At 40.7% G+C, this 15,203-nt stretch overlaps 1 protein-coding gene across 3 annotated transcripts in view; it reads right to left on the reverse strand.

Moving 5' to 3' along the window:
• LOC146328271 (clathrin heavy chain 1-like) overlaps nucleotides 1-15,203 on the reverse strand; it is a 33,926-nt gene continuing 18,723 nt past the window's right edge. The window contains exons 16-34 of one of the 3 annotated variants that reach the window (XM_084717180.1): nucleotides 14,819-14,961; nucleotides 14,491-14,725; nucleotides 14,030-14,152; nucleotides 13,183-13,328; nucleotides 12,838-13,021; nucleotides 12,537-12,729; nucleotides 12,038-12,195; nucleotides 11,740-11,904; nucleotides 11,445-11,552; nucleotides 10,557-10,724; nucleotides 10,120-10,269; nucleotides 9,867-9,998; nucleotides 9,527-9,637; nucleotides 8,617-8,787; nucleotides 7,531-7,752; nucleotides 6,338-6,358; nucleotides 2,924-2,961; nucleotides 2,743-2,818; nucleotides 1,503-1,642 (exon numbers count right to left, since the gene is read on the reverse strand). In XM_084717180.1, the coding sequence (XP_084573306.1) occupies nucleotides 2,788-2,818; nucleotides 2,924-2,961; nucleotides 6,338-6,358; nucleotides 7,531-7,752; nucleotides 8,617-8,787; nucleotides 9,527-9,637; nucleotides 9,867-9,998; nucleotides 10,120-10,269; nucleotides 10,557-10,724; nucleotides 11,445-11,552; nucleotides 11,740-11,904; nucleotides 12,038-12,195; nucleotides 12,537-12,729; nucleotides 12,838-13,021; nucleotides 13,183-13,328; nucleotides 14,030-14,152; nucleotides 14,491-14,725; nucleotides 14,819-14,961 (2,499 nt within the window). In that variant the 3' untranslated portion in view covers nucleotides 1,503-1,642; nucleotides 2,743-2,787. Of the gene's footprint in view, nucleotides 1,643-2,742; nucleotides 2,819-2,923; nucleotides 2,962-6,337; nucleotides 6,359-7,530; nucleotides 7,753-8,616; nucleotides 8,788-9,526; nucleotides 9,638-9,866; nucleotides 9,999-10,119; nucleotides 10,270-10,556; nucleotides 10,725-11,444; nucleotides 11,553-11,739; nucleotides 11,905-12,037; nucleotides 12,196-12,536; nucleotides 12,730-12,837; nucleotides 13,022-13,182; nucleotides 13,329-14,029; nucleotides 14,153-14,490; nucleotides 14,726-14,818; nucleotides 14,962-15,203 lie in introns of all 3 variants that reach the window. The other 2 variants (XM_084717178.1, XM_084717179.1) reach the window with 2 other exon arrangements.

Consider the following 15,203-nt stretch of genomic DNA (forward strand, 5'->3'; position numbering starts at 1 on the left):
TACAATTTTTAGTTTTTATTTAGGCTAGTATTTCCCTTTCAGTTGAGTCATATTCTTCCACTTATCAATGACATATCCCCTTTATTACTAATATGCATGACAACAGAAAGGAATTCAACTTATGTTAGGGTTAGGATGACACTTTACACACACAGCTTAAAGCATGTAAGGAAGTTAAGTACATCAAGGTAAATACAGGCTCTTATTTCAGACCATTCTTGACAAAGAACTGGATGTACTGACTGAGACCTAATTTCTTCATCATAACCATCTAAACACACAACCTACAGGAGTGTTTATGGATCTAATCAAGCTGTCAGTAGGACACTGAAGGTTCCACCAGCCTGTCGTCTTCTGCCTCCTTTGTTTGTTCTTGCCGCTAAGCATTAACGAAGGAGGAAACAGGACAGGAGAAGTGGGGTGGAGGACAGATGGGTGGGGTTTCCATCTAAAAGTTTTCAATTCGTCATGTTCACATCTGTACACGCAAAAAAAGTAATGGTGACCAAGGGGAAACACCACAACACCTGGCATACACGGACCTCAGCACGAGGAGGGTTCAGAGTAAATACACACACACACAAGGTACGGTTAAGGGTTAAGGGCCCTGGGGTTTGGTAGCCGTGGTCCCGTCCTTGCACATACACAGATACAGTCTCACACAAGCACTGTACACGGCACAAGAGGTCACCTAAATACAAGGAGCCAATGAAGGAGAGCTAACATCTAGGAGGGTGGATTGGATAGCCCAGTACAGGCTGAGAGGGGGTTAAAATTCTTATTTAGACCATCAGGTCACACTCACACGCGCACACGCACGCACACGCACACACACACCCTCATTCACACAGTGACATACGTCTGTATGCATTTAAAACTCCATAAAGCTACACGCCTGTGCAGAATATACTATCATCACTTAGTGTTGCTAGCTATAGCCATTGAAATGGCAATATATGTTCAAATATTATATGTAACCTTTTTTTCCTCAGAATATACAATGATGAAATGCATTATACAGACAAACGAGACAATGTAAGCTGTTCACATGTTCAGTACATCAAAAGTAAGAGCTTCTCTACATTAATTTCTTCACGAGTGCAAAATCCAATGCTCCTCCACCTACTTCAAAGGTTCATTGCTGAGCGTTAGCAAGTCCACTTCTGCACAAACCATAAACCAATAAAAAAAACATGACATTAACATTAACACAAAAAAATTCTAAATAAGTAGTCATAAATATGGAATGTGAAAAACAAACAAACATGTGGTCCAATTTCTTTTCAAACAATACAAATAAAAGTCCTTCAATGCAGTTAAATGTTTTCTCTTGTAACAGGACAACAGAATAAAAAAATAGTACTCAAAACGAGAGTGGGCTGTTGCTTGCTTGTGGCCCCTGTTGTGAGTAGAAGACCATGGGAAGCTGGTGAGGAACACAAAGAGAGAAGGACACATGGAGGGAGGGTGTTGGGTCAAGTTGTGGTGATGGGGCTGGGGTTGTTGGGTGTTCACATGCCATAACCGAAGCTGGGCTGTGGTGGCTGGCCGTAGCCTGGTGCTGCTGTGTAGCCGTAGCCGTAGGGCTGCTGAGGGGGCACGGTCACGTTGGGCCCTGCTGTGAGCATGAGCTGGGGTGTGCCTGCAACACAAACATCAGAAGATGTAGTTATAAAAAGCATGTCCGTAGTCATCAGTGCTGCTGCTACATACACAAAGGTTAAGCCAAATTTTGGCAAGTGAAAAACTGCTGTAGCCATTTTCAAAGTGGTCCTCTAACCTCTCACCTCCGGATACCTGAATAAAAATGGATTATATGGGTAACCATAAGTCTAACCTTTACAGAATGCCAATTGTATGCTAATCCCATGCAGCACTGATGTCACAGCTGCTAGCTGTGCTGTAGCTGCTATTAGCCAGTTAGCTCAGTTACTGCTTCTATTAGACAGTGACACAGCCTTTGAGATCAATGAAAGCTGGTTTGACAACCATAAATACAGTAACATTACTGGGGTGATGTACAATGACTGTGACTTGTGGAGTGATAAAGATGCAGAAGGTTCAGGTGGGGACAGGCAGTGTCAAGTGGTTCATGAGCGCGTTTTTGGTAAACTAGATAGCAGATATACATCATCCATTGTGTTGATAAGTCAACAAATACCTGTTTTTGTGAAACTTATTCCCTTGTTTTGAACAGTGAGATGTTCATGAGGTACAGTTCACCCCAAAATCAAAAATATATTGTTTTCCCTTAGCCTGTAGTGCTATTTGTCCATCTAGATGTTTCTGACGTGAGTTGCTTAGATTTTGAGATACCGGTTACTAGGGATGTGCATGATTAATTGACTATATGATAAAACGTCACCACCCTCGCTAGTTGGCATCAGAAATACTAGTCGTTTAAACAATGTATCAATATTTCATTCACACACAATGCCAGTTATCTGTTGTCTTCAAGATGTTATGCAGCCGCCTGCCACTAGTCTGGGCTGCAGCCCCGTCAGGATAAGTGGTTGCGGACAATGGATGGATGGATAGAGCATGGGAATGACCATCATATTCTTCAGTCATAATGTTTTATGGCCTTACACTCTCTAGATTTTCAAAATTTGAATAGGCACCAAACCAGCAGCCAGCAGTGGTCCTGTTGGTCACGTTGCCAAAAATATTCCATTTTCCTTGAAATGTCCTCAAAACTACAATGCAATTATCATCTGTGTGTGTGTCTGTGTGTGTTTTTACCGTAAACAATGGGTTGAGACTCAGTAGCCTGCTCCTCCTGTTTCCTCAGAGACTCAGAGGCTTCGAGTTTGTCCACCTGCAGAAAACACGACAACAGTGTTGGTGTCAGACTTCAGTTACACTGTGGTTGATGGGGCTCTCGAAGAGCAAGGGCTGAGACGCCGGGTTTGTAAAAACTGACCTCTGGGTTATTTCACTGGCTGACGGATGGGACCATTCCTGACAGGCGAAGATGAATACAGTCCAGATTTAAATAAAAAAAAATAAAATAAAAAAAAAACAGGCTGCCAGAGGCAGGCCTTGCTAATGTGTTGGAGGCCCTCTAGAAGGCAAAAGGATTAACTGCATCTAGAGAGCTACCTGCTACTCTATGGAGCTTGGCTACAACAGTCTATTGGATAGACATCCACTTCTTTGTGGAATATTAAGGATTAGGAGGAGAGACAAGGACAAACAGCTACTGGGCAATAATGGTCCCACCATCCAGCCACCCAAATGTTTTACTCTAATGTGTTGTAATTGTAGAGTATGTAGAGAACCAACCCCTCACCGCTATGAACACAGTTAGTTCGTCCATCTCGTAGTAGAATATCAGCTGGTTCGACACAATTTTGCAATTAAGTTGTGGACAGAGAGGCAAACCAAGACCCAACTTAATTACCTTCTGTCAGTAAAATTATTATATTACATTTTTAAGCTGCAATGATGAACCTAACAGAGGGGAGCCCTTAAGATGCCTTGATACTAACATTAACACATCCTGAGGTGATGTCATCAAAAGGCCTGTTTGTTTTGCTTTACCACCAGGCCAAAACTTCATGTTGTTCAATTTATTCCCAAATAAGACAAACATCTGGTTGAAAAACAATTAGTTAATTAATATAGAAAATAGTTATTTTTGATGTACAACTAATCAATTAATTGCCTGATTGTTTTACCTGTAGTGGAGTCAAAAATACTTGTAGGTAAGGAATTTTACTGAGCAATTTGTTGTTGTTTTATTCACCTTGTCTATTGTTTCCAATTGCCACTGTTTCGACAACACAGAAAACCAACCACCAACAACGTGTGGTGTTCTGTCACTGTGTTTGCAAGTTTGAACATTTTTAGAGCCATGCACCTGGCCCACACTCATGCCTTGAATAAGATAATTGCCTGCGTGTGAACAACTGCAAGAAGCATGTAGCAGCCTTGAAAACTGCTAAAACCGCACGTCCTTTTTCTTTGGTGCTTCAGTATTTGCTAAGCAGCTAAGAGGCAGACAATGATGGGAAAGGACAAAAGATTAAGCAGCCAGAAAAAGCTTCAGATATTACTCTCAGCTGTGCATCTTCAATACTGATAAAAATGAGTGAAGGACAATGCTGAATGGTGTAACGGTGGTTTTGGGTTCAGTTCTCTACATACTGTCCTGTTTACTACGACAGTCAGTCAGTCAATCTGGTTAAGCAGGCTGTTTCAAGAAAAGACAGGCTGTTGTTGTTTCGTTTCAGAAGAGAAGGGTTGAGAGACATGCTGAAGCGGCAGTTTAGTTATTTTCTTCTTGAAGAGTGCATGAGAAAGAGAGACAGAGAAGCAGAGAGCATAGTGGAGGAGGGAGTGTGAAAGAGGGTGGAGGGGATGGTTTTGTACAGCCAGTTCAAGGTTTCCAGAAGCAGGCACAGCCAACAACGATGTCTCCTAGCCTGGCCTGAGTGCTGCTGATGCTACAAAGGGAAGGGGGAAATGCATGCTTGTCGCTCTACATGGAGTTTTTTCCCCAGAGAACACATCCAAAGCTACAGATTATTTGCTCTCATAACCTCAAGTTGTTTGTTGCTTGAAGAGACCAAACTTTACGGTAGCAAAGAGAGACATATACTGCAAAAAAATACCCCCTGTACCTACTTTGTTTTTTTCCCTTCTGTGTTCTTCTATAGCACTGAGATAAATTCAGTAGTACAGGCAGACATGGAGAATCTCTGAAAGAATGGTCACTTCATTAAAACAATGCCCCAGTGGCTCTTCTGTTACTGAAATTAGGTCTTACACTTAGCTGCAGTCTATGCTGATGCACTGCTGTCCAAATACAGATATGAATATGCCCTCATCCCTCTCTACATGAAGATATAATTAAGAATAATAGAGTTAGAATGATGTCTAGCAACAGACTGCAGCTGAGTGTTGTTAAAACACAGTTTAACATTAGAATATCTACAAGTCTGTGAGAAGAGGACCTGACCACAGCAGGTGAGGTAGTTATCCAGAGTGGTGCTCTTCACCTACACCTGAGGAGAGCTGATGGGCCTGCTGGCTTAAGTGGATGGCTCTGTCTGTTTGAGAAAAAAAGGCTGTGATGAGGAACATTTGATAGACAAGAGGAGATGCTCATATTGACAGAGCCACATGAGTTGTCACCTGACTCCTGCAGTTCCCCTCAGCTCTGTGGAGCTTCTTAGCGGGCAACATGGCTACTAAACGGCTAAACGAGTCACAAATTAAGTTTTAGTGCTTGTTGACATTAATGAGCATTTGTGTGTACAGTCAGCAAACATGGATCACAAAGCTGCTGTTTTGTTTGTTGCAGTAAGGAAAAAAGGGTAGAGGTAAACTAAACTGGAAACTGGCTTCCAGCAGGTCCATGGTTTACATGGCACATAAAAGTAGGGAGATGGGAAGCAGAGGTGGTAAAACGAAAATGTGACTGGTTGCACATCAGTGTGTCATTTGAGTGCTGAATGTAGTTGAGCCCAGCTCGACTTTGATTTGTAGCACCTCACGCTCGACACACAACAATGTGTGTCAGATGTCACTTTCTGGGTTGGTGTTGCTGGCTTCCATTTAAAATGAATAAATCGTTGCTGCTAAAGTAAACATCCTGATAGGCTAATTACATCCATCTTTTTTCAATACATTTTGACTTGCATATTTTGCTGTTTTATGTTGTTTTATGTACTGCACTCTGAACTGTTTTGTATGATATGGTGCTTTACAAATACATTTTGAATTGAACTGAGGACTTTTCAAAACACTGATGTCATTGGAAATGTTTGGATCACTCAAGTCAGAAACAATCCTTTGCAGCCACCATTGGAAATAGTATTATACTAAAAATATTAGTGTAGCTTAATCTATATCTTACACTGTGCAGTTGGAGGAAGAAATGTGAAAGAAACAGAAGAAACATAAGTTTACAGTGATATCATGACCTATCAGCAATTATTAAAGAAGAATTTAATGTAATACCAAGGAGGACAGAAGTCCTAAACAAATTGGAAAAAATAGATTTTCACACCTCCTCTTGCAACACGTTTTGCATGTGTCTAATTCAATAACGAGTTCTTCAGTCCTTCTCTTTGATGCAGAGCCATCACTGACACCAGCAAACCCATCAGAGCCCTGAGTAATGCATGAGAAGAGCCCCGCTCTGGAGACTCGTGGGTTGGTAGGTGGTCTAGTGGAGATGTGGAGTTTACAATCAGAAGCAGCAGAGTGACATGAGGGGGGGAGAGAGGGGTCATGCAGTTTTTGCTAATTTTTACTCCTCCAAACTACAGGCTACAGGACAGGGGAGAGGGGTCAAAAAGAATGATTAGAAAATGGATTCGACTTTCACCTTTTCCTTTATCGCATCAACCTGGAAAGGAAATTCAGAGAGGCAACTTAAGGAGGAAAAAACAAATGAAAGTCTCCCAAAATAGAAACTGACAGAGAGAAAAGAGCAAACAGACGTCTTGTCACAAACACAAAAATCTTGAGAGAGGTGCGGGTAATAACGCCACTTTTGATACAAATGCAGACTTGAGATTTCTCTCATACTGTGAATATTCCCCTTGTTGCTTACAACAGTATAAAAAATAAAACACAGATGTTGACTGGGCCTACAGTCATTTCTAATCAAGATCTACTAAATTATGTTCAGTGACTGATATATAATGCAAATGCTTTAATGTGACTTCGCAAATGATTCCTTGTTTTAACCTGTTTCTAGCAAACAACTGTGGGGTTTGCCACAACAAGCACCAAGAAGTAGTCACAGTTAAGACTTTTGTGAAACTAACAGTTAATATAACAAACTGCATTAACTGTCTTTTCATGTGGTAAAACCCGTCAACTTGGCATTTCAAGTTTGCCAAATAAATGCAACAAATTGTATAAATGCTTCAGTCGGGTCTGCTGTCTGTTATGAAAGCAATAGGTGGGTCGTATTTTTTGCCATGTAACAGAGATAAATGGCATGACAAGCAACACAGCAGTTATGAATCTCCTCTGGAACACATTTGTATGGAAAAGTAGCTTGAATGGATGGAAACCCAAATGAAAAGGAAAACACCAGTGATGACACATGACTTGACAGAAGCATAGGAAGATGAGCATGAATGGAGGAAAGAGGGGCTTTATCTTTCATATTGTCTGGGTCTGTGTGACACTGCCTATAGCTGAATAGTATTTGCAAACACATTTTAGCAGCTGATTTTTAATTCAGTTATCATTTGGGGGGGAATGCCAGACAGATCAGGGAAAAAGCTATCAACTGAATATTTAGTTTCTTTCTGTGGAACAACCATCTGAACAGATCAAACATGGTAAACCAGAGACGTGGGTCTCCACAGATACGCACAGGTTTACAAATACTATTTCACAAGTATCAACACCTAACAGCATAAGAAAGAAAACCCTGGTCAACACGTAGGTAATCCTGCACATCTACCTTCTCTCATTGAAGTTACCTTAGATTTTGCTTTCTCTCTTCTCCCATCTACCTTGTCCTGATACACCACACACAGTGGTTACCTCTGGCCAACCCACCTTAGAGAGGTACTCCCTCATGACCTGGATGAAGTATGGCATGGAGAAGTCCATGATGTTGTGTCGCCAGGCGGTCTCCAGCACCACGTCAGGCCGCAGCAGGTCGTAGCAGGTGAATAGGCAAGCCGCAAAACACTCTTTCTTGTCTTCCCTCAGGAACCAAGCCAGGAGCTCCTCTGCCAGCTCAATGTCTTTGGACTCGGATGCATATTGCATGGCATCCTGCAGAGAGGAAAGTACAAGTACAGTTTAACACACTGACTTGGGGAAGTGACCACATCTGCCATTTTACACTAGATTCAGGGCAGTGATTTACATTACTAGGAGAAACTGGAGTGTATACTGAAAGTTATTAATACACAAAGGCAGTAGGTGTTTCCACCGTAATAACCACAAAATACAACAAAAAATACATGAACTAAATAAAAATATCCAGCTTAATTTTAGCTGTCTAGCATATCTCATTTTAATTTTGCCTGAAAAAATGTAAAACAGTCTTGTTTCAGCTGTTTTCACAGAGAATCCGACCTGGTGTCAGGCATCAAGAATATGTGTATGGTCTTATCTTCACAGAGATGGTCTTGTTAAATTATGAGGCATCAGTAATAAATCAGTAATGATAAAACTCCTTGTAGTAGCATTAAAGTCATCAACCACTTACATCAGTCAAAAAGACTGGGATAGAATCAGTCCTATACAAAACAATTTGCTTGTAGGTATCAAGTGTTACGCTGACAGTGTTCAATTTGGGTCTTTTCATACATGCCAACATAAAGACATTGCATTCACATTGAAATCATGACAGGAAAAACAAAGTCATTTTCTCTTAACGAGAAACAGTTTTCTCAAACCTTATGACAAACTCCCAAATACGAGGCAATGAGATGCAGCACAGAAAATCCTTTTCAAATTACTGCACTTTGTACAGTTCTGTATACAAAGCATTTCAAACAGCTGTACAGTGATTTGAAACAGTCAATAAAACAATTAGCAAAGCTGTCCATTCTTTACTTCATATTCATGTAATAAATATACAAATGTCAATTAGATAGCAATCTGCTCAAGAAATAAAGAGTAGCCATGCACCTTGTAGAGCTTGTCCTTCTTGCAGAGCTCGACACTCTGTTTCCAGCGGTTGTTGCCTTTGAAAAGGTAGGCTGCAATCCTCCTAAACTCAATCAACTCATGTTTCTCCAGTCCCTGGGCCAGTGAGATGTTGTCAAAGTTGTCATAGGCGTCAATGGAAGTGCGCAGTGCCTAGATTAGAGAGAAAAAGATTGTAAGATACAACCGAAAATGCAACTCTGTGAAAACACTGATGTTGCTGGTGAGACATTTGAAACCCACTACAACTGAACTATTTAGTGCACTGTGCTGGATGTAACAAAACCAAAATATTTCTTCCTCCAACCAACATGCCCTAAATGTCAAAACTGTACAGTATTACTACCTGTTATGACACTGGTTCCCAACCTTGGGGTCCCTTATTCAAGATATAAACTTAAAAAAATCTCACAGGATAATGTTGAACACAAGCTATATTCACAGAGCCTTCACTCTCTGCTCAACAATCTCATCCTGTATTAGAAAAGCAGAATAATGGCCAACTGTCAGGGAGAAAAAAAACACTGAATTTTTTGAAAAAAGAAGGCATAAGAAAGTATGTATGACTGCCAAAAGGAGAAAAAAAAGTACTAAGACAGAGAGTTGCATTAAAAGTTCCTAAAATACCCAGAAAACTCATCTCTGAAGCAATATTCACTCAAAATTCATCCAAATTGCTTTTGTATAGCAGTGGGTTCGCTATTTGGATTAATTGTACAGTATATTAGTTGCTCTGTGCTGTTATCATTTTGAATTAAATATAAAATTAAATATAAGTAAAATATGTCACTTAGTCAGGGGTCTTTAGTTTACTCAATGACTGAAAAGGGGTCCTGTAAGAAAAAAGGTTGGGAACCACTGCGCTATTACACACAATATTAAAATATCTTACCGCATAGTCTTCTTCGATGATGAAGAGGTTGTTGAGTGCCTCATTTACTGACTTGTTGTTGTGATTCTGGACCGACCTTAGGTAAGGTTTAACCAGAGGCAGCTGTTTCACCTGCAACCAAAAATCAGGTCAAAATGCCCATGTTTTCATGTTGTCTCTTTTTCAACTGCATTTTGTTTTGGTAGGTCACCATTACACAACGGTCAACATTGTGGTCATTTTACACAAGCGATCCACAATAGCATTCATTTATATGCGTTCGTTTTTAGAGGATGTTTTGCAAGTAAATACAACCAAACACTTTGAGAACTGTTTACTGAAAGCAGTAACAGTCTCGGACCTTGCTGAAGAAGTTGACGGCGCGTGTGTGGTCCAGTCTTGGAGAGAGGACGATGAGCAGGTCATTCAGTAACAATGGTTTGAACTCCAGATAAAAGTGGATGGCCTTGTAGTACAACTCCACATTGGCCACCTACAATGAGAAAGACAGATACTCAACTGAACATCTACAATTAATTCCTGCCACAATATTATGTCAGTGTTGTGCTTTGACTTGACAGCTAGCATCATTAATAAAGTACAGTTGTTTTTACCTTGGTGACGATGTCTTTGAACTGACCCTCCTTCCAAGCGTCAGCTGGGTGATTCATCATGGTGATGATGGCGTTATCATACTCCTCGTACTTGTCATAGAGGAACACCAGCTCCGCCCAGAGGTGGGCCTGCTCTGCTGCCCTGAGAACCTGATACACACATACGGATCAGTTCAGTTCATGACAAGTATATTCTTGGGCTTTTTATGCCTTTATTTGATAGAGATAGCTGAAGTTGAGACATGAAAGCAGGTAGAAAGAGAGTGGGGATGCCATGCAGCAAATAGGCTGCAGGCTGGAATCAAATCTCATAGCCTCAGTACAAGCTGTGCCTCTACAAAAATTACTCAGAAGATTATCAGGGGATGTTCCATGCTGTAAAGTTGATATAAAATTGTGCTTTGTTTGAAGATGTTGCTATTGTTCCTCTTGCCTACCTTTGGAATGTTGACACGGGACCAGAAGAGCTCCAAGTGCTCCCTCATCTTCTGGGGTTTGAATTTTGAGTAGAGGATGGCCAGCTCGGTGAACATACCCATGTGAGCACGCTCCAGCCCAAGGGCAGCCTCTAACATGGTGATCAGCTCCTCGAAGTAACCACGGTCCTGGAGAGAACAGAGAGACTTAATAATACTAACCATATAAATAAACAAAAAAAAAACTCAAATTCTTAATTTTCAACAGTTACTTTAAAGGGAGAAAAACTTTAAGACGTGTGGTTGAGTATCTCACTTGAACCAAGAAATGACAAGTTCTATTCAGAGCTACAACCATTAGTAGGTTGTGATTCAAAATTGTGATTTATAAACTCATCTGTCCTTGCTCAGTGTCATAACAATATAATAAATAAAATTATATGTTAGCCCAAAATGATTAGAGCCCCTGAAAACTGCACTCAGCACAAATGTGAACATCCCTCACATATGACAGTGGTTCCCAAACTCTTTCTGGCATGCCCCATCATCTTGAGCTATGGGAAACAATGATCAACATTTTCAACATTTTGTAGACCAAACTACTGACGGATTAACTGGAAAAATTATCAGCAGATTAACAGATAATAATAATTGTTAATTGCAGCTCTTATTCTAACCAGTGTGGACAATCCTGTTTGCTTCAGATTTATTGACAAAAAGGTGCAACATAATGAAATATCAACTATGAGCTTTGACATTTTGCCTGTAAGCACAAGACAAGGGCAACTGAACCTGCTACTGTCCTGTGCAGTATATACTGTATATGCAGTAAATATACTCAGTAGTTACTCAGCATTCACACCAAGTGTATCAGGTGAGATTTACACTGAACCCAGTTACCCAAGTTACCTGGTAGTAGTTGATGAGTTCCTCCAGTTCATCTGCATGGACAACGATATGCAGGCCGCACATTTGGGCAAGGCGGAACTCTTTTCCATCTACACATGCAAAACACACCTGGGACAGACAAGAATCAAACCAAACAATGTGTTTAATATAGGTAAGAAGAAAATACACTGCCCACAATTTCTTTTTCCACTGTAGGAAAGCTTAGTGTCAGACAGAGAACACTCTGAAGTGCTGCCTCTGACTCTTTACTCTTCAAAGGACTTTTTTTTAGCAAGGAGTTCAAAATGAAACCCACCTCCTTCCAGGTGCGGGTGCTGTTAGCCTTGCGAGCTCCGTCTACAGCTGCCTGGTACTCTCCCAGGTGTACCAGAGTGGAGGCCAGACGGCCAAAGTTGGACACATTGTTGTAAAGCAGTTTGGCTGCCTCGTACATCTTGTCATCATAGCAACGGTCACCGACCTGAAGAAAAAAAAAAGATAGAAAAAGAAAGCAAGGTCAGCAAAGTACCAACTGTAAACAGGTAAAAGGGAATTATGTGGTAATAAATGTGTCCATGAGAGTGTGTGCTGCATGTTTGCTTCCAGGGACCCACTTGCTGAATGTGAGCATTATTGGGTCCATTGATGAACTCCTCAAGCTCGGCCAGGCGGTTAGTCTTGGCAAGGGCAAAGATCAACTCTGTTTCAACGTACGACTCGCGGGCCTTCTTACGAGCCATCTGCAGAAACTTCACTAGGTCCTCCCAGTTTCCTGCACATAACAATAAATTCTGATCAGTTCCATAAGCACATCAATGTAATGTTTTTTTCCAAATCATCTTCATTAAAAAAAAGACAAGAGATGACAAAGCACACTGAATTACACATTTATCCTTCAGATCTAAGTATCAGTGTTAATTTTGACAGCAAATTTAGCCTTAGTCAGTCTTTTGACTACAAGGCCGTTTAGTTTTAGTTCTATTTAAGTCATTTGAATTATTTTAGTCTAGTTTTAGTTGGCTAAATATCATCAAATTTTAGTTGACTAAAATCAGGCTTTGTTAAAGTGTAATTATTTACAAGCACAGAACAAGCTAATAAAGTTAATCTTACCACTTTGGGCTGCAGCTTGTCCCACTTCCATGTAAGCAGAGGGGTCATCAGCCTTGATGTAAGAGTCAATGGCTTCTTTAACCAGGCCCTTCTGAAGCTGGGCCTTTGCCAGCTGACTCCACACTGGAGGCTCGTTGCAGCGCTCAGCAAACTCATAAGCTCTGTCCAGGTTGCCAATGTGCTCAATCAGAACCTGAACAAAATGAGACAACACATCGGACCCATGTTACATCAAACTTAATAACACAATTCTGTTGGGAATTACAGAATTCAAGCTTCTTGAAGTTGAGCAGTTACTGACCTGCACAGCAGAGGTGTTGACATCAAATTTTCTAAAAATAGCAAAGGCCTCCTCAAACAGCTCATTGCTAATGGCGATGTTCGCAATGTCTGGGGCATCGTAGTTGTCCAGACGGTTGATGTACTCCATAACACGTGTCCGATCAGCTTTAATGGCTGTCAGGATGAGCAGATTCTGGAGGTTTCTAGGGAAAACACAAAGAACAACAATAAAGGACATTCTTATTTTCTACGTGACTAAAAATGTCTTACAAACATCCTGAATGTTTTGGAGAATGCAGATACATGTTTTGCAATCACAGCCAAAACAATCTGGGATATTGAGGAAATACCAAGCCTCTCTCACCTGTGCTCGCTAAAGACAGAGTTATCCAGGACAATCTTCTCCAGAAGCTCAATGAGCTCATTGGGAAGGTCGGCAGTCATGAAGGCCTTGACTGTGACAGACACCTCCTCGGGATCCTGGGTCTCAGATAAGGCTGTCTGGACAACCTGTAGAAAAGAGAGATACATCAGACTTCATACACCCCTGCTGAAATTTTCAGTACATATTAAAAAAAAGTTATATTCTAGGTGATACTATACCTAACATATAACAAAACAGGTTGATAAAAAAAAAAGAAATGGAAATCTCAAAGATAAATTTTGTGAAAGAACCAGTGTGTAGGTTTAGTGGCATCTAGCAGTGAACTGGTAGACTGCAAACACCTCATCTCACTGCCCCCTTGCATGCGTGTATGAGAACCTATGGTGGCCGTGAAACTCATGCAAAACGCCGAAGGCCGTATCTAAAGCCAGTGTTTGGTTTGCCCGTTCTACGATACAGTAGAAACTAAGGCTGTCAAAAAGACTGATACTTCAATACTTCTTCCATAATATGGAAAGTACCAAAGCTATTTAACGAATGATCTAAGAGGCTCATTCAAGACCTCAGTTCAGTTCAGTCTTTATTTTCCTGCCAAAACTTTGGCTTGCAAAATAAGACTAATGGAAACATACTCATATTATTATTATATTCCATTTCTGCCATATTCTCCCAATAAATCCCCTTAGATCTTACAGACCGGACCTTTAAATGTATCTAATAGGAATGCTGACATTGTGTTAAAGTCTGTAACACTGTCAGCTTTTTGCATTAATAACTATAAGTAACTGTGGCATAAATTAGTATTAGAGATGCTAAGTTGTCAAACCTGGTCGATAAGTGGTCTTCTGTAATTGTTGGTCTCCAGCAACACGCTTGCCCACAGTTCAGGGTTCTTGCGACGTACAAGGTAGCGGGACAGACTCTTGAACAGTGAGTTCTCATTGCACACCTAAGACATAACACACAAAAACAGTTAATACGAGAGGGAACAATGGATCATAAATGCCATTAAAGCAATCATCAGAGTCCATCAGAACAACTAAAACAGGAAACAATAAGCAAATAGAGCAACACAGTACGAAACTTAGTTTCATTTCTCATAAAGAATATGAGTGTACACAATCTATTTGCCTGTTAAAGCTATAATACTGCGCGGCATATTAACTATTGATGTAATGTTACTATTATTTAAAACATCCCATAATCATTTACAACATAATGATCAAAACAAACCCAATTGTCCATATTTTTGCCTTCAGTGAAAGCATGATTTCAGTTTAAACTCACATGAATCAGTTCCTGGTCACACTGTCCTCTTTCATAGGCCACACAGGCCAGGTGGGGGTCTCTTTTCTCACAGTACTTGCCCACCACCCGGCTGTCATAGTAGGGGTTCTCTCTCAGGAAACGTTCGGGGTTGTTGTTGCTGTCGATGTAGATCTTGGCCAGGGCATTGTGGGTAGCAGGCTCCTCACAACCTTCATGAATACGAGCCTCCAACCAAGGCAGCAGCAGCTTCAGTCTGGAGAAAGACAGATGGTATGTGTTTCACAGCACTTAAGTGATCAGTGTTTCCACTGCTGCAATGCAGTTTGAGTAGTTCATCTCTTCTTACCGATTTCTTTTCTCCACTTCGGCCACCAGTTCGTCTGTTGAGAACTGCCCTCTAACCACCATGATCAGGTTCTTTATCACATCCTCTGCACAATCCACATCCAGTAACCCGCCAATAACTACTGGCAGACGGCTTGGGTTCACCTGGAAGTAACAATGATGAAGTTATTACACATTCAAGGATAAATCCAAAACAATAGCTTATTTTAAGTGGAGTGTGGTTGTCCAATGTCTACAGGCTTGAATCTACAAATCAGTGAGACAGTATAAAACTAAAGCATGAAAGACTAAGCAAAACACTTTTCAATGTAGGTTGATGTAAATGTTACTTTATTTACTGTTCTGTATATAAAAACACTGTTTACACGTGGCTAGGAAGTAGAGAT

Source organism: Lutjanus erythropterus, chromosome 4 (assembly GCF_056507025.1).
Source record: "Lutjanus erythropterus isolate fLutEry1 chromosome 4, fLutEry1.hap2, whole genome shotgun sequence".
Lineage (NCBI taxonomy): Eukaryota > Metazoa > Chordata > Actinopteri > Lutjaniformes > Lutjanidae > Lutjanus > Lutjanus erythropterus.